Source organism: Xenopus tropicalis, chromosome 3, assembly GCF_000004195.4.
Source record: "Xenopus tropicalis strain Nigerian chromosome 3, UCB_Xtro_10.0, whole genome shotgun sequence".
Taxonomy (NCBI): domain Eukaryota; kingdom Metazoa; phylum Chordata; class Amphibia; order Anura; family Pipidae; genus Xenopus; species Xenopus tropicalis.
In genome coordinates this window covers 128,069,688-128,089,512 of record NC_030679.2, presented here as the reverse complement: position 1 = coordinate 128,089,512, position 19,825 = coordinate 128,069,688, and the positions used below count along the sequence as shown (strand labels likewise).

Below are 19,825 nucleotides of genomic sequence, written 5' to 3'. Positions count from 1 at the left end.
ATGACTCCAACACTTACACCTGACCAAAAAAGAACTGAATTACTTTGCCAGTTCTTTGCATTTTCTTATTATTCCTGTATGAGGATGAATGCTTGTTAGGTAAAAGGAGGCAAGTCACTGATATTTATCTCTTTCTGTGATGCTTTAAAGTGATACTGACACGAAAAAACAACTTTTTAAAATATGAATCTACATAAAAAGTTGCCTATAGGTCGTGTTGATCATTTTTTGCTGCTAGGTTTGCTTTTTTAAGTACAGGTATAGGACCCATTATCCAGAATGCTCGGGACCAAGGGCATTCCGGATAAGGAATCTTTACGTAATTTGGATCTCCATACCTTAAGTCTACTAAAAAATCAATAAAACATTAATTAAACCCAATAGGATTGTTTTGCATCCAATAAGGATTAATTATATCTTAGTTGGGATCAGTTACAAGGTACTGTTTTATTATTACAGAGAAAAGGGAATCATTTAACCATTAAATAAACCCAATAGGGCTGTTCTGCCCCAATAAGGGGTAATTATATCTTAGTTGGGATCAAGTACAGGTACTGTTTTATTATTACAGAGAAAAAGGAAATCAGTTTTAAAATTTGATATTATTTTATTAAAATGGAGTCTATGGGAGACGGGCTTTCCGTAATTTGGAGCTTTCTGGATAATGGGTTTCCGGATAAGGGATCCCATACCTGTAATTGTTACTTGAAATCCCAAAACCTGACTGTTTTGCCAACCTGACTGTCCCTTCTCAGCCTGTCAGTTATATAATGCTAATGCTAATGCTAACGGCCCCCTGCAGGACAAATATGGCCGCCCCCTCATAGAGGAACATGGGGGATCAGATAGGGAATGTAAAAGCTTGGACAAATACCTTTATGGCAAAATTATAAATAGAATGCAATGTTATGACAGATGTAAAAAAGGTTTCATTTCTGGTGTCAGTATCTCTTTAATTGCAGTCAAGATCAAAGCAGAACTTGGACACATTGAAACTATGGAGCTCATGGCTCTTCCATGTCAGTGCTCTGTTGAACATAAAGAGTTAGCACTCATTAAAGAAAAACTATGCCCCCAGAATGAATGCTTAACCAACAGATAGTTTATATTATGTAAAGTGACCCATTAAAGAATCTCGCCAAACTGGAATATATATATCAGTAAATATTCCCCTAGTGTGCCTGTTCCACTGCATGCTGGGTAATGTAGTTTGTATCTAACTAATTAACCTACAACTAGGATTAATATAAAACTACAATACCCAGCATGCAATAGGACAGTATAGACAGAGACTCAGTTTTGTATTTTTGCTCTTTCAGGCTCAGCCTGTCTGCCCTACAACCAGCTCCCTGTTCTATAGGATATGTGATTGTACAGGTATAGGACCCATTATCCAGAATGCTCGGGACCAAGGGTATTCCGGATAAGGGGTCTTTCCGTAATTTGGATCTCAATACCTTAAGTCTACTAAAAAATCAATAAAACATTAATTAAACCCAATAGGATTGTTTTGCATCCAATAAGGATTAATTATATCTTAGTTGGGATCAATTACAAGGTTCTGTTTTATTTCTACATAGAAAAAGGAAATCAAGTTTTAAAATTCTGAATTATTTGATTAAAATGGAGTCTATGGGAGACGGGCATTCCGTAATTCGGAGCTTTCTGGATAACGAGTTTCCGGATAAGGGGTACCTGTACTACTACTTTCAACTGCAGTTGATCCTTAAGCTATAACTCTCAGGATATCTTGGGGCTTCTGAGAGTTGTAGTTCAATGCACCCATATGTATATCATATCTGCAGTTAATGCAACATTCTGAATCTATTTCTATAGTGACTTCCCAGCTGGACTGGGCACAGAGGGCAGGGAATTATCAGCCTTCCCAGTAAATGAACAGGGGGCACGGGGCGTGGGTAGTGATTATATGCTTTAAAAAGGCATGTTTTCTCATATATACTTTTATTGTTTTGGAAAATATTTTCATTGCGCATATTGGGCTATTTTTGGGCTACTTTCAAAGTGGCTTTTGGCTAGTTTTGGGCTGGTTTTAGAACTGACTTTAGCTGGTTTGGAAAAATGAATCTGGCAACCCTGGTGCATTGTGAACCCTATGGTCCCAGGAGGCGGCCCTTTATTTGGGGGTATCATTTTTTGGGGGGTATCATTTTCCTGCCATTAGCAAAGCTACTTAGATTCCGATTATCTGTGTAATACCCGCCAGTGGCAAACATAACCTTTTTATGTGCAATTGCTATTTAATAATTGTTTTTAAGATTTGAGTTAACTTGCTGGTCCACAAACACACTGTGTGAGAATTAATCAGCCCACTATATAGTTGGCAAGCACTGAGCTAGACAGTCGGTTTAATTGACCATTTCCTTTAAAGATGTTGTTCACCTTTAAATTATGATGTACTGATTGATATTCTGAGACAATTTGCAATTGGTCTTCATTTTTTATTATGTATCATTTTTGAATTATTAAGCTTTTTGATCAGCAGCTCTGCAGTTTGGAATTATAGTAGCTATCTTGTTGCTAGGGTCAAAATTACCCTAGCAACTGAGCAGTTATGTGAGTGAGCCATTAGAATCTGAATAGAAGTTAAATAATAAAATATAACAATAAAACTGTAGCCTCACAGAGCAATAGTTTGTTGGCTTCTGGGGTCAATGACCCCTATTGAAAAGCTGGAAAGAGTTGGAAGAAGAAGGCAAATAATTACAAATAATAAAGACCAATTGAAAAGTTGCTAATTCTATAACATACTAAAAGTTAATTTGAAGGTAAATTACCCCTTAAATATCCTGTTACGAACCTTTTAAAAGTAATTTTTTTTAAATGTTAAATGGGACTTTGCACATAATACGGCACTACTGCGTAGTTGACTCTTTCTGAATAAACTATAATAATGCTTAATTATATTATTAATAACAAAAACCATCCTCCTGGGGGACCTGCATTATAAGATATTCAAAATGACAGATGCTGAGGCCACACTGCGGATGGATAAAGAGCCAACATGTTGAAACAGAATCCCACCCTTTAGATTGCAAGCTAGGGGGACCAGATCGCTTGAATATTCAATAATATGTCTAAAAAATCCAATTAGAAGGGCTGCACAGGTTGAAGTTTAATTCAAGTGCAACCCGTTCAGCCCTGCAACATGTATTTATTAGACATGTCCCTGAATTTTCAAGTGAGCTGGTCCCCCATTGTAAGCTCTATTGGGCAGGGGCCTCCTTCCTATTGTGTCTCATACCACACAGCACTTAGTCTCTGTGTATTTATACTTATTTATTTACTTATTATTATACTTATTTATTTATTTATTATAATACTTGTCCTTTCGGTGAGTACATTATAAGGTTGGACAGCGCTGCTTATACTTGTAGCGCTTATATATAAAGTTATACATACATACGCATATACTAGGGTCTCCAGATCACTTGAAAATTCAGGGACATATCTAACAAATACATGTTGCAGGGCATCACTGATTGCATTTACATTTAATTGTAATGAATGCAACCCTTCCAGCTGGATATTCTTGACATGTCCCTGAATTTTCAAGTGATCTGGTGACCCTAATATATACATACATACAGTGGGAATGTAATAAAAATCGTAATTGGAAAAAAAATGCGCACAAATAAGAATAAAAATGTATATTTCAACATGAAATATATGTCGCAAACTTTTGGAACTAGAATTTCCACTTCGCAAAGCCCATATTAAAATCATATTAAACAGCAAATTTATACACACAGAAGGATATATTTTTGCATTGCAAATAATTTTTCCGTTGCCAACTTTTATTACGTTGCCCCCATAGACTGTTAGTGATTTTCATTTCTCTTGGTTCAAGCGACAATTCAAGAAAACCACCAGCAGATGGGGTTGAGTTGTCAAGTAAAAGATGAAATAAAAAGGTAACTGCTATACACCAAGCCCGCCACCAGAGAGCGCACAATGACCATGAATCCAAATCATCGTACAACCTTGCTCTGTATCAGGGCGGAGCTGGGGAAAATATTACACTTGTAAAATACAGGTATGGGATCCGTTATCCAGAAAGTTTCGAATTTTGGAAAGGCCATCTAGCATAGACTCCATTATAATCAAATAATTCAGATATTAAAAAATGATTTCCTTTTTCTCTGTAATAATAAAACAGTACCTGTACTTGATCCCAACTAAGATATAATTACCCCTTATTGGGGCAGAACAGCCCTATTGGGTTTATTTAATGGTTAAATGATTCCCTTTTCTCTGTAATAATAAAACAGTACCTGTACTTGATCCCAACTAAGATATAATTACCCCTTATTGGGGGCAGAACAGTCCTATTGGGTTTATTTAATGGTTAAATGATTCCCTTTTCGCTGTAATAATAAAACAGTAACTGTACTTGATCCCAACTAAGATATAATTACCCCTTATTGGGGCAGAACAGCCCTATTGGGTTTATTTAATGGTTAAATGATTCCCTTTTCGCTGTAATAATAAAACAGTACCTGTACTTGATCCCAACTAAGATATAATTACCCCTTATTGGGGCAGAACAGCCCTATTGGGTTTATTTAATGGTTAAATGATTCCCTTTTCTCTGTAATAATAAAACACTACCTGTACTTGATCCCAACTAAGATATAATTACCCCTTATTGGAGGCAGAACAGACCTATTGGGTTTATTTAATGGTTAAATGATTCCCTTTTCTCTGTAATAATAAAACAGTACCTGTACTTGATTCCAACTAAGATATAATTACCCCTTATTGGGGCAGAACAGCCCTATTGGGTTTCTTTAATGGTTAAATGATTCCCTTTTCTCTGTAATAATAAAACAGTACCTGTACTTGATCCCAACTAAGATATAATTAATCCTTATTGGGGGCAGAACAATCCTATTGGGTTTATTTAATGTTTAAATGATTTTTTAGTAGACTTGAGGTATGGAGATCCAAATAATGCATAGCGGAAACCCCCAGGTCCTGAGCATTCTGGATAACAGGTCCCATATCTGCACTGTGACTGTTATACATACCTTAATGAATTAATTTTGTTAATTAAAAGAATGACTAGAAATTTAAAGGGGATGTTTACTAGTGTGATGTAGAGTAATACTCTGAGACAATTTGCAATTGGCCTTCATTTTTTATTATTTGTAGTTTTTTTAATGAGTTCCGTTTTTGTTCAGCAGTTCTCCAGTTTGGAGTTGGAACAGCTATTTGGTTGCTAGGGTCCAAATTACCTTAACAACCAGGGTGTGGTTTGAATAAAAGACTGATATGTGAATAGGAGAGGGTGAGTGACCCCTGTTTGAAAGCTGCAAAGAGTTAGAAGAAGGTGGCAAATAATTCAAAAACTATAAAAAAAAACAAATAATGAAGACCGATTGAAAAGTTGCTTAGAATTGGCTGTTCTATAACCACCTCTTTAATTAAGTCTATGTAAAGTTTCTTTTGCAGAAAGTCGCTTTTTCACTCTACTGCATATTCCCCTGCCCAGGCCCCGGAGAAACAAAGACGGAAGCGAAAGAAGATTGTGGTAAATGACCTTCTACAGAAATACCCCGGGGGCTGCTTACATGAGCACCGGCCCCTTGGGGTGCCTGATATTACGGCACCAGAAACTGATTGGAACTTTTTCTTCTTTGTGTAAGGCCCCATGCATGGGACTTGGTTTCTTGGCTTGAACCCTCCTGAACTGCGTGTAAATCCATGGGTCCATCGTCGGGTTTTGGGCAGACCGGCCCATCACTACATAGAAGATAGAGCGGCTAAACAGATGAGGACTCCAGTAGCCACCCAAGGGGATTGAATTAGAGATACAAACTTACTTTAGATCTAGTAACCCATAGCAACCAGCCTACAGTTAACATTTAATGATCTGCTAGTACTGTGTTTCTAAGGCCCAGAAGCATTTGGTGCTGCCGGGGGGGTGTTTACCCCACTGCTGTGCTGACATCTTCTCTTCTGATTTTATGTGGAAGAGCTACATACATCTACAGGTATAGGACCCATTATCCAGAATGCTCAGGACCAAGGGTATTCCGGATAAGGGGTCTTTCCGTAATTTGGATCTCCATACCTTAAGTCTACTAAATATAAATTATATTTTCATATAATTGAGGAAAGTCCAACCAGCTGCCAGCCAGGAAGGATGTCGGGAGTTACAACAACACGGTTGCAGGTTGGCCACCTGTGAGCAATATTTTTTTATCTTCAGGGTCTCATCATATCTGTAGCTCCCACCCCAGACATTTAACCCTTCAGGGGCAAGTCTGCCTTGAGAAATCAAGAAACCCCATGTCAACCTGCCCACATCCCAACTAAACCTCAAATGGCTTCCCACCCAAACCCTTACCCCCCCCGAGCATGCATAATTATACTTATCTTTGGCCCAATTGGGGGAGGGATACCAGTGGGGGAGTGCCGATGAGGCCCACGGTTGCACTGCTATCCTTAAATAAATAATTGATAATACCGATATGGTGTCCGGGCTGCCAATGCATTATGCTTACCCAGCAGCACCCAGCTCCGTCCCACCTGCAGAAGTGCAAGTTCTAGTTGTTCCACTGTATAAGTGAATGGGACCCGCTGAGGTTTCTCTTCTCTTCATGTGCCACAATCATCATCACAAGCCCCTAGGAATTCCAAACTTCTAAAAACATTTACATTCTAAGGGTGCCACGACCCCAAAAGCCCTGATGTGACTGTATTCCAGTAATAAGCCATTAAAGGGATACGACAATCATTTCCCCTTTTATAAACGTTTCAGATACACTTGTTACAGAACTGCAGGTTTTTCTCTTTATTATGGTCTCCCTAAAATATATATAAATGTTGGCTCAGATGGCTATGAAGGTTTTCATTCATCCAGGTCATGGTCTATCTTGTATAAGTAAATTGCTGAGTAATCACTGAAGATGTTTCACTACTCATTCGAGCAGCTCCTTCAGTTCAATGTCAGTCACATTTAGCCATTCTGACTAACCGGATCCCTTGGCAATTGTTACTGATAAACCCTAAAGCCTAGACTGATGCGCAGTTTCAGAAGATGTTTGGGCAACAGATCACCCAAGGTTTGGGTGCCCTTGTCAAGTTTATGGACTGGACCTTTTTAATCATATCCAGCCAAACCCTTAAGCAAAGCATAGCAGTGGGGAGAACCAGCTGGAGCATCTAGTTTGGTCATTAAATGCCTTTCCTTAAGGCTTGGCTAGTTGGGCACACATTCACCCATGGTACTTGATACTCATCCTGATTACAGATATAGAAATGGATGTACCAGAGGTTCTCACATAATGGGGCCCTGGTATAAAGGTGTTGAATTGGGGGCTCCCATCTGAAGGCCAGCATTGGAAAAATTTTGGCAAAATTATCCAGAACACGGTCTAAAATGACAATTCCTCAGTTGGAACATTCAATGCAGGCATAAAAATTATTGTTAGAAAGTGTGGGAGAAACAATTTTTAAAGCTACAGCATGGACGTGTTTCGGCACAAAAATGCCCCATGAATAAAGCGGGGTGCATACAGTATGGGTTTGCCAAGATGAGAACTTTACCTGCACAAAACCCAACTGAATCCGTGGGATGAACTGGAACCCTGACTGTGAGCCAAGCCTGATCCTAACATCAGTGCCCAACCTTAATAATGCTGAATGGAAATCCCACCAACAATATTCTACATCCAGTGGAACCTTTCAAAAAGAGCAGAGACTGTTTTAGCAGCAAAGGGAGTAGCAACTCCATATTAATAACCTTGGTTTGGGAATGGGGTGTTGAGCAGACTGGTGTCCATTTCATTTGGTCATATTGTGTATTATCTACATTAAATATCCTTGCAACCACAATGTTTTAATATAATGGTTAAACCCAGCCAATTGTTAGTTCACAAAGGTAGGGGGGGGTCCAGCTTAAAGGTCAGTTAGGGGGATATAAATAGACACCAAGGAAACCCCTGGAACGGGGGTCACCGTTCCCCTATTATTTCTATCTATCTGCATAGCTCCAAATGCTCCTGAATAAGGTGGGATGGTTATTAATCACAGAACCCCCAAAGAGGGTGGCGGCTTACCAAAAAGTTGACAGGTGTAACTGGGTGTGGCCAGACCACATCTGGGGAGGAGCTAGGTATGTGTCTGTATCCTTGTTTTGAGCTAATATTAATGGCGCCCAAGCCTGTAGGCCACTTAGTGAGTGCTGAAACTGTTGGCCCACCAATTTTTTACTCAGTATTTTGTATTAAGTATTCATCTTAAATCATGCAGCTTGTCCTTTCCTATGACTTATTGCAAAACCCCCATATTTAATTTATGCAGGCAGCCAGCCAGCCAGTGAGCGTTTCGGGGGAGAGAAATGAGCACGTTGGTTGAAAGCACAATAGTTTATTAGTGGATCCTGTGAAAAGAAATTGGAACACAAAGTGTTTACAGGGAAAAGACACAAGACTTCCGCTGTAGGACATCAGAGAGAGCACATTTTCTTTCTAGATACATTTATTAGCATCAGCACAACACCTCCTGCACTCAGGAACACAACCACAAATCCCACAATGGGTTAAAAACAAGATTTGCATGGAACATCTACCTTGTGACGTCAGCACCCGGATCCCCCCTCCAAAGCCTTCACCTCAGTAAACTGCAATGTTTGAAGCCACCAGCCATACTGTTCCCACCTACACATGGATGTGTGGTTTTTAGTCTCATTCGATTATTTCCCGGCTAAAGGGAAACTTTACCTTCACATTTAGTACCTCATGAATCAGGCACAGACTAACTGCCGCCATTCAGATGGAAGCCATAGTTTGGCAACATCCGAGTTGCCCGTGTCTTACAGTGATGCTTCTAGTTCATATGAAAAGTTACGTTTAAGGTTAACTTCCCCTTCAAGCCAGCCTGACCTGCACAAAGAGCTCTGCATACACTTGTAAAGCTGTCAACCCACAGACGATGACAGTTAGGGGAAAATAGGGCACAACGTGGCAGAACAAGTGCTCAAGCTGAAGTTGTCTCACTGACAGACGGGGTGGTAGAAGCAATGGATTATTATTGGGATGGCCACTTGTGTAAAGTCATAGTCCCACCTGTCTTCAGGGCAGGTCTGTGCTGTTGTCATTGCCGCGTCCAATCGATGCGAGAGATGCCCGGCTAGCAAGTGACAAATCACAGCCACTGAACGACCTGGAGACAGCAGGACAATGCCTAATGCACGGCGCCTACTCCTACATGGGTCTGTGTCTTTCTCTGGGAACCACTGTGATGTCTTTTCTTTCACATCTTTACTTTGAGACTAAATCCTAATCCATCGATTCCAATTCCTAGCCCTAATATCCTAATCACACTCGGTTTTACCCAGTATAAGTGAGCAGTACCTAATCGGGTCTTCCACTCTGGTGCCAGGCTCATCAACATTGCTCTGTAGGGCAAAGGGGGCGCCAGGGGATCCAGAGGGAGAGAGGGGGTGGGTTGGCAATAATGAACAGGGTGAAGGGGCACTAGGAAATATAGACCTTTTGGGGAAGGGGTGGGGTCTTCAGTTCTGCGCAGTAAAACTCAGCTCGCACATGTGTGTATAAATACATGGGTACATATTTACTCACACACACATACACAGAGCAGCCGGTACACACAAACTACACTTTGCCTGTACCGTTCTGACGGCATAAGTGTGGCTTTTGCTATGAGCAGTGCATAGTAACAGGCACACTTATATAAATTAAGTGTTTATTCCTCTTGTGAAGTCTGTTTTTAAGTAGTCATCCCTGTAGCTATAGAAAATGTGGAGAACTGGTAACCCTTCGGAATGATTCAAAGAAAGGAGAGGCTGGGGGGCGGTGGTAAGTAGTCTGGGATTAGCCGAGGCTGGTGATGTTGGCACGGCCACCAGGGGGAGCAACGATACGCTGAGTAGTGCGACGAGGGATGTTGTCGTCGACCTGTGCCCCTGCAAAAGGAATACACTGTGCGTGAGTGAAGAAAACCAAATAGCAATGATTTTTTTTTACCCGCTGTGGTTCTGGGGTAATAGGCATGACATTGGCACTATATTTATACCGGGTTGCCTAGGGCGCCCGGTCAGCTTGGCCCGCCCCTGCATGGCAGGATTAATACAGTTCCAGTTCCCTATATATTGCCCTATATATTGCCCCAACATATGGAACTGGAACTGTATTAATCCTGCCATGCAGGGGCGGGCCAAGCTGACCGGGCACCCTAGGCAACCTGGTCAGCCACTCTCCCCCCCCGAACGGCGCATGCGCGCCAAAGCAGAAGCGAGGGGGGGGAGAGGTGCGAGGGGGGGGGGGCGCGATCCGAATTGTCATTGCCTCCACCGCTAATGACAAGCGGCGGGGGCAATGACTAGGGGTAGGCAGTAGAGGCTCCTGCCTGGCGCCCCCCAATCATTGCGCCCTAGGCAGCTGCCTCTTCTGCCTACTCCTAGTTCCGGCCCTGCTGCCATGGATTGGGTATTACATGTAACTGGCCCTAAAATACTGTGAAAGAATATGGGAAAAAATGTAATTAATTAGTCTCCCAAATATACAATAATCACCCTCTGACTATGATTAGTAGGAATTATTCTAAATGGAGAATCGTCTGGCATCTGTAGTTATGGTTGTGACACGGGGGGCAAACATGTCAGTTTTAGGTTGACGTCTCCTATAACACAATCTAACAACCGCATTAGAAAGGGCCTTGTACCTGACAGGCTGAATCCGGACTGGTGCAGGTTCCGTATGGGCTGTGCTGGCTGTTTGGCTGGTGAGGTCTTGGCAGAAGATGCTGGCGTGACAGCTTTGGGCGTAACGGAAACTTCACAGACAGGACCATCATACAGGCCGCGTGGGACTCCTCGCAGCTCAGCAAGCTGAAAATATACTAAGTGTTACTATGGGACTATCTAGAGACTAACCTACTTATGTAATAAAAGGCAGTAAGTTTGCCCAGAAGCAGTTACCCGTGTTTGCTTTTAAACAGGTGACCAGTAAATTCTACCTGCTGTAGTTGCTATGGGTTACTGCTCCTGGGCAAACTTAGAGCCTATTATTACATAAGCCTCTTAGAGATTCAATGTAATTCCTATAAAGATTCTTCACTCAATGACATTTCAGCCCCCGGTCCTACACTTTCTATTCAACTCTCATCATCATTTTTCTGCCTCCCCATTGCCTCACCCTGCTCCTGGCCTTGATCCTCTTGTACACATAGTCTGGAAACGGTTTCCTTGGAATGTATCGTCCTGACCCCTCAGTAGCATGGAGAGTTCCCTCCTCGAGTACAATCTTTCCTTGGCTGATTACCACGAGAGGACTGCCGCGGCACTCCATCCCCTCAAAGATATTGTACTCTACATTCTGCAATGAGATCCAATGAAACATTAGCCAAACCAAACTGCTAGGCCTAAAACGTACCCAGCCCACCAGGCTCTTCCAGCACTTACACTATTGTGTGTCTTGGCTGAGATTGTCCTCACACTGTCTGGGTCCCAGATCACCAGGTCAGCATCAGATCCCACAGCTATGCGTCCTTTGCGCGGATACAGATTGAAGATCTTTGCAGCATTTGTACTGGTAACAGCCACAAACTGGTTTTCATCCATTTTTCCAGACACCTAGGTAAATACCAAAAGCAGAGTAATCACCACATATTCTACCGTCCACATTCTTCATTAAAGTGGTTCCCCTTCAAGCAGGCTCAGTAAGTGCTGGGTTGTCCCCTCAGGGGGGGCTCAAATCAGTGCACTGGGTGTAGGACAGTCTGAAGTAGAGCTATAGTAAGAACTATATTAATATGACATTATATTAGTACTAACATAGGGAATAGGACCTCCTTCTGGCTCTGCCTCTTTAAGATAAGACACTTCTGGGGGTATGTAAATAAAAGGCACTAAGTATTCCCAGGAGCAGTAACCCATAGCAACCAATTAGATGTTTGCTTTTAAATAGGTGACCAGCAAATGCTGTCTGCTGATTGGTTGCTATGGATTACTGCTCCTGGGCAAACTAAGTGCTTTTAATTACAACCCTCTTCATCTTTGTAACCTGTTGTTATCAATTGCCGTATTAACTCCCCTCATTCACACTATTAATGCATTGTCAAAATATCATACGGAATCATACATACATGTTTAACCTTGGTATAAATTAAGGGTGCCCCCCCCCCCCAAACTCATCTTGCCAAGCTTGTCACACCCACCACAGCTCGGTCCCACACGACGCTCATCCTCTCTTCCGCTCCATTGGTTCCCTCTGGGATTAGCGTGAAATTGTCTTTTCCAACAGCTTTCTGAGCTGTATTAAAGGTGCAATGTGAACTGCCACACACCTGCAGGTCACCACTAGGAAAAAAGGCAGGAAAATAACTTTACTGTGTGTGTGTGTGTGTGTGTGTGTGTGGTATCATGACTCCCAATAGTAGGTGTTACTGGCTCAGACACTGGTTTATTACCTGAAGCAGCCCTTTTCTTTTAGTAGTAATGCCCCAAGCACACCCCGGGAGTTCTTACCACAGTAATACCCAACCTTCAATAATGTGACTCGGTACTGTAACTACTCACCAGGACAACAAAGAGTTTAGAAAATCAGGGGTGCTGGGATCCGGGCTGAGAGGCGGAGAGGTAACAAAGGCTGCAGCTTTTGCCCAGTTTTTGCTCCAATAGTGTGAACCGTCCGTTCCCAGACTGGCTGTGATTGGTTCTCCGTAAACCACCGCACCTATAAGAATAACTGTGCTTTAGCTGGAGGGCATTAAAATGATACCTTTATTACATACATTGGCTGCCTGGGACATGAGTTTGCCCAATAGGGACACAAATACTTTCATTCTAATGTGTGACACAGAGCTAATCATTCAGAAGTTCCTTTTAAACCCAAGGCCCACCATTCACCTTTCTTCCTGGCCTGAGCTATGACCTCAGCGGAACTCTTGCTCATCACCTTGGTGACATACAAGGGGCAGTTGGTCTGGTTTGCAATGGTGATAGAACGATTTGCAGCTTCTGCTTCCACCTGTACATGGAATAAAGGCCATGTTATTGTTTGCATCAAATGGTGCTGAAATGACAACTTCATGAGTTATTCTCCATATGGAAAGCCAAATATCTTACTTCTTCTGGTCGGCTCAAAACATGTCCTTCTGGGCCGTTGATTCCTTGTTCCAGAATCCTGAGTTGTTCCTAAAATACACATAATATACATATATATCCCATTAGGAGCCAGTGAAATTACCCAGGATTTCACCTGCTCCTGAGCATCTGCCCAAGAACAGAATAAAGCATTAAGCCAGAAATTGATGTCCTGTCTAAAGGGGAAAAGTTAAGTCTTTTACTGCCGCACACTCCCCCATCTTTGGTATAAACATAAGAAAAAATAATAATATTGCTTAGTCCAAAAACAATGGTGCCAGTAAAGCTGTGCCCACCAATGCATAAATGTCTGTCTAGTTAACTGGGATCCAAAATAACCACTGGCCAGCCCTCCACAACAGAGATTATGAATAAAATAATAACAACATGTATTTACAGGTATTTGTTTTTTTACAGGTATTTTTATAGCTCACAAATGCATGGCAATGTCATATCCTTGTCCCACATCCTCTCCCCCTCTCTTCTGCTCTCTTACTGGCTGAAGGCTACTGGCCACATAATGCTTCCCCTCTGCTACACGTACTGCTAACCTGTCTAACATTATTCTAATGCCCTCCCTCCCCTATTGCTCTCTCTCCTTCTCTTGTGCTCTTCTTAATACCCGCTCTGTTACTGATAAATCCATTTAATCCATTATCTGCTCTGCTCAAAGTCTCTTTGCCCGGCTCTCTCAGAATGACAATGCAATTTAAGCAGCACTCTCTTATGGCGGTCTCTCCTTCTCTAATACCCCCTGCACTACTAGAGAATAGTCATCTATATTCCCCCATCCTTTATGTTTAGTGCTGTTGAGGTGCATGCAGTTCAGCCGTCCCACCCTATCTCGGTGTGGGTGCCAATTGTTTACAGACCTCCTCCTACCAAATGCTCGGCTACATTCCTCTCTGACATTGAATCCTGGCTCTCCTTTTTCCTATGTTCTGACAGCCCCACAATAATCTTGGAGGATTTTAGTTGTCATACTGAGGAGTTCTCTCAGTCCTGGCCATCCCATTCTCTAACCTCCTCCTTTGAGCTCCAAATGGAGCTGACAAATAAAACCACCCATAAGGACGGCCTTGATCTGATTTTCACTAGAAACCTAAACCCTCCTGCATTTACCAGTGACCACTGGCACGGTGTTTCAGATTTATTTTGTCAGGTGAATGAGCCACAGGACAATATTGCCCAGGCAGCAGCACAATATTGCCCAGTTTGTGGACATGCCATTCATTTTGGAACATATCCATTACACAGCCATATAATAATCCCAGGCCCATGGGGTTGGATTCAGTAGCAGCTCTGTCTCACACAACCCTGTTTAAACACATTTATCCATCCCTCTATTCTTCTACAGGAGTCAGTAACATACATAGTAACATATAGAGACTACATATATATTATATATACACTTTCCCTGATGACTGGGTTACTGCAGTTAATAAATCAAGCTGAGCCCAGTAGAACACATACCTCTGCTATAACATCCCCATTTTCTGCATGGACCTCTGCAATGGCACCAATGTCACGGATCACGCTAAATACCTCGTAAATCTGGAAATAAGCAGAAAGGTGAGAAAGCTGAGGTTAGCAAAAAAGGTTTCTGGTATTTTTTTGTATAACATATACTGTATGCTCCACCAGTGGCCGTCACTGATTTAAAGAAAGGCTATAGCCCACAGAATGATGTAGCTGCTTCCCCTGTAAAGAATGTAAACTGCTGCTATGGAAACAGCAGCCTTGCAGCCTGCATCTGCGCCACAATTCCCATGGCGCCTAGAAACACCAGCCTTCCTGGCTGAAAATATAGATTCCCCATAAATGCATTTAATCCCATTAGCGAGCACATTCAGTCAGCCACGGATCAGTCAGGTACTTTTTGCACAATTCAATTTTTTTACTTTCCCATCATTCCACTGTTATCCGACCTAAATGCATCCTATCGATCCTGGAGGCATGATACGCGCCAGGTAGTGAATAGAGTACATTTGGGTGCAACTCGACTCTGCCAAAGAACAGAACACAGAACACTTTTACAGGTATAAGATAGGCACCTATGGGCACAAGTAAGCTATTAAATACAGGGCTCGCTTGCCCTTGAATCCCCAGCACCTTACTGTAAGCAATTTTGTGCCCATTGTGAGATGACTCAAAATTGCACCCATATATGTGCCTAGCACTTGCACCTACCACTTGTAAATGAGCCCTCATATGTCTCAAGAGTAAATACAGTTTATTATCAGTATCTTAGCCTTAAAGGGGTGGTTCCCCTATAGATTAACTTTTAAAATGTTATATAATGTTTAGTAACTTTTTATTTGTTCTTCAATTTGTATAGCTTTTGAATTATTTGCCTTCCTCTTCTGCCTCTTTCCAGCTTTAAAATGGGGGTCACTGACCCCAGTAGCCAAAAAACTATTGCTCTGTGGTGCTGCATCATTTTTACTTTTCATTACATATTTTCTATTTAGCCCCTCCTCTATTCATATCCCTGTCTCTCTTTCAAACCACAAACTGATAACCTGTACAATTGGACAATAGCACCCAGATAGCTGTGTAAATTCCAAACTGGAGAGCTGCTGAATAAAAAACTAAAAAAACAATACAAATAATGAAAAATGAAGACCAACTGCAAATTGTCTCAGAATTGCACTCTCTACATGATACTGAAAGAGAATTTAAAGGTGAACAACCCCTTTAAGCAAAAAGAAACAGTAGAGAGCATATTTCACTATGCAAAACAGATCTATAAAGGCTGGAGTGGGCAGATGTCTAACATAATGGCCAGAACACTACTCCCTGCTTTACAGCTCTCTAACCTCTTAGTTAGTCAGTGACTTTATGGGGGGCCACACGGGACACAACTGTTCAGTTAGTTTGTATTTGAATCTGACCTACGTGCTCACAAACTAACTGAACATTTATGTCCCATGTGCCCCCCCTAAAGTCACTGAATAAGAGGTTAGAGCAGAAAGCAGGAAGTAGTGTTCTGGCCATTATGTTAGACATCTGCTCACTCCAGCCTTTATAGATCTGTTTTGAATAGTGAAATATGGCTAATGGGCTATAACTTTACAAAACATACCAAAAATGCAGAGCACATCTGTAGAATTACCTGTGAATCAGTGAGTTGGTATTGGTCCTTATAGGCCATGTAAACCAGGAAGGAGTTCACTCCTAAAGGAAAGACAATGAGATTTAGAAGGATATATAAGCATGGAACCTATGGCAGGGCTGCCATTTAGAAACCACTGGTATCTAATGTCAACACACAAAGATACCAGGGGCATTAATGCTGGGTCCTTGAGTCTAGGAGAAAGTTAAATGCCTTTTAAGTTCTTATTTACCCTATTTTCCTATATGAAGCTGTGTTTATTTTTGGAGAGTTCCTTCAACCCACATTATCTGTTTACAACTGTTTAATGTGGTGGTGGATCTATAATGGCAAGGGCAGCTATCTCATGAGAGTCATTAGGTCTCAGGATTGTTCTGCATGGCTGTATATCAGGCAAGGAATACAAGGCCATTTTACTCAAGCAGGTGCGTCCTATTGTGCAAACACTGATTTTTGTGCACTATTGTGTACATGCTGTAATGTGTAAGGGGCAGTGTTTTGATTATATATGCAGCTGGCATGCAGTAGGTATATGAGTTGGGCACCCCCACGTGGTAAGGCACCCACCCATCTGTTTTATCTGTAATACAATGGGTGGGTTTGCCCTGTCTATTCCATAATTCTGTTATATTCAGCAGCTCCTCACCGTGATCCTTTACAAGAGCCTCCATCTCCTCTTGAACACCCTTGTGCCATTCAGTGATATCGACATGCAAGGAGTAGTCGCAGCATGACTTGGTGTCTGCCCATTCCCGCCACTGATCAAAGGCGCTAAGCAGGCTGGAGCCAGGTTCGGGCACAACATGATCAACTATCAGCATCAAAGGAAAGGAAAAAAAAAGATAAATGAGGCCGTAGGGTTCTATTAATTCAACGCATTCTCACAGCAGACATTTCAGTAGAGAGACACTGGATGATTATTCTAGTATTTTGCACATCTGCTAAAAGGCTGAAATATTCTAAAATTTGGCCAAATCACATTGATCCCAAAGGTCAGCCAAAAAAAGTGAATCTTAAGGGTAGCAGAATGGATTTGTGGGGGAATAATTGGAAGCATCAAGCTACTGAATTCAGTACACTCTGCCGAAGTCTCTCAAGGGGCCTGTTATTAATGCACCCTTCCATAAGCCCCTTCTTACTGATCATCGTGGTGCCCCCTGCCAGCGCTGCCTTGGTTCCTTGGAAGAAGTCATCAGAAGACACCATGCCGTTGCATGGTTTCTGGAAGCAAGTATGGACATCAATGCCGCCCGGGATCACCATCCTACCATGAGCTTCAATGGTCTTCACGCCCCCCGGCACAATCAGGTTTTCGCCAATCTGCCTAAACAGACCCCCGACTACAGGTAAGTAACACAGACCTCACTTACAGGCCAAACAAGCAGAGAGAGTAGAAAACATGAGACCATTACATGAAACACAGAGCGGGTCAGTTACAAGTTACCATCCAGGGATGACAGTGTTGCAGATAAAGCATCAGTGGAATATTCTAACCCCCCTATGTAATAACCGGCACTAAGTTTACCCAGTAGCAGTAACTTAAAGGAGAACTAAACCCTAAAAATGAATATGGCTAGAAATTTCATATTTTATATTATAAATTGGCTGCAGTGGCTTAAAGTTTCAGCATCTCTATAGTAGTAATGATATAGGTCGTTACAGTTGTCACAGGAGCTTCCCATCTTGGAACTGTCCGGGACAGTGCACATGCTCAGTGTGGTCTGAGCAGCTGTTGAGAAGCTGAGCTTAGGGGTTATTGCAAATTAGCAAGCAGTAAATGAGGGTTGTCTGTCATATAAGCTGATGCTACAGGGCTAATTATTAAATTCTGATGCTAATGCCCTGATTTTAGATCTGTCATGTAATGTGAATCTGAATGAATTACTAATCCGCTTTTTACTGTTACATTTATACTCTATTTGTGAAGTATATTTCGAGTCGGTCCCTAAGCTAAGTAACTGACAGCAGCACAGAGCATATGTAGGGAAGCAGCAGAAAATAAGATGGGGAGCTACTGGGGCATATTTAGAGGCACAAATCTTCCCTGCTAAAGGGCTGTGGTTGCCTTGGCTGGTACAGAAACCCAAAACATAATGTACAATATGTCTGCCCTACTTCTTTAGTTAGGCTTTATTTCTCCTTTAAAGCTGCCAATAAGATGTCTGCTTTTAAACAGGTGACCAATAAATCCTACCTGCTGATTGGTTGCTATTGGTTACTGCTCCTGGGAAAACTAAGTGCCTTTTATTACATAAACCCCATTAGAGTCTGCAGCAATCCAGCAGATTCAATATTATCTCAGAACAACCCAGAACATAAACGTCACCATCTTACAACAGGGGAATGAATGGAAACGTAGCCATATCTAAGCACTTTTGCAAATTGCACTACTTTTTCTGTTATCTGTTATCTGAATGAACCCCAGGCTAGAAGGGCCTAATGGGCTGACAGCTTAGCGCTGGCACAATATACAGACTGTGGGAATGCCTGAGGAGTGCTGGGAGTGCCTGCTGGAATGTAGCGCACACAAGTTCCACTGACAGGCTGAGCAATGCGCAATTTAATCATTAGAGTTCCTGCCAGATACTGGCCCTGTGCTCATGTGCTCACGCCTGGAGCTCTAGTTTTGTAATAATTAACCATTTGTTTATGGGCTGTTTTGAATTGGACATTTTGCCAATAACCTGAAAGTTCTTCTATTCTTTCTGCAGTTCTATAACTGACCATAATGATGCTCCTTGCTGTACAGGCCATTTATCTAAATAGGGATGAGAACACTGGCACTGGCATTGTGTGATCCACCTGTACTGAAAAATGCCAGTGCCAGCACTGTCACACATTTTCATTTAAACTGGAGCTGGCATTAGCCAATTTGGCTAAAAACACCTGTGGAGAATATGGCCTTTATTATTATTATTATTATTATTAATAACAATAATAATATGTATTTATAAAGTTCCAACATATTCTGCAGTGCAGTACAAAACGTGGGTTTACACATTGGACCTACAGAATTACATACAAAGTAACAAACCGGTACAAGAAGTGAAGAGGGCCCTGCCCAAAAGAGCTTACAATCTATACTACGGCACTTTGGATAATGGCACACATGGCATTTTCTCCTCGTAGTAAAGCGCTGACAGAAATGGCAGAGTTGGGCCAGAGTAAAGTCATGATCTGTGGGGTTGTGAAAGGGGTGAGGCTCATGGAGAGTGGACATGGGTTTGGGTGGATCATGGGCAAGATTTGGCATAATTATGGAGAGGACAGGGGTTTGGGGAGATCATGGGTAGGATTTGGCATAATTATGGAGAGGACAGGGGTTTGGGTGGATCATGGGTAGGGTTTGGCATAATTGAGGAGTGAACAGGGGTTTGGGTGGATCATGGGTAGGGTTTGGCATAATTGAGGAGTGAACAGGGGTTTGCGTGGATCATGGGTTGAATGTGGCATAATTGGGGAGTTAACAGGGGTTTGGATGGATCATGGGTAGGGTTTGGCATAAATGGGGAGTGAACAGGGGTTTGGGTGGATCATGGGTATTATTTGGAATAATTGGGGAGTGGACAGTAGTTTGG

The 19,825-nt window shown here is 42.0% G+C and overlaps 1 protein-coding gene across 3 annotated transcripts in view; it reads right to left on the bottom strand.

Annotated features, from left to right (window-relative positions):
- Positions 1-8,378: 8,378 nt before the first annotated feature.
- The window catches only part of dpysl2 (dihydropyrimidinase like 2), a 70,003-nt gene continuing 58,556 nt past the window's right edge, over positions 8,379-19,825 (bottom strand). For all 3 annotated transcript variants that reach the window (XM_012958637.3, NM_001127993.1, XM_012958638.2), the window contains 12 exon segments: positions 17,387-17,571; positions 16,894-17,058; positions 16,248-16,309; positions 14,606-14,686; positions 13,115-13,183; positions 12,896-13,016; positions 12,566-12,722; positions 12,205-12,346; positions 11,450-11,620; positions 11,184-11,363; positions 10,711-10,876; positions 8,379-9,952 (listed from right to left, as the gene is read on the bottom strand). In XM_012958637.3, the coding sequence (XP_012814091.1) occupies positions 9,861-9,952; positions 10,711-10,876; positions 11,184-11,363; positions 11,450-11,620; positions 12,205-12,346; positions 12,566-12,722; positions 12,896-13,016; positions 13,115-13,183; positions 14,606-14,686; positions 16,248-16,309; positions 16,894-17,058; positions 17,387-17,571 (1,591 nt within the window). In that variant the 3' untranslated portion in view covers positions 8,379-9,860.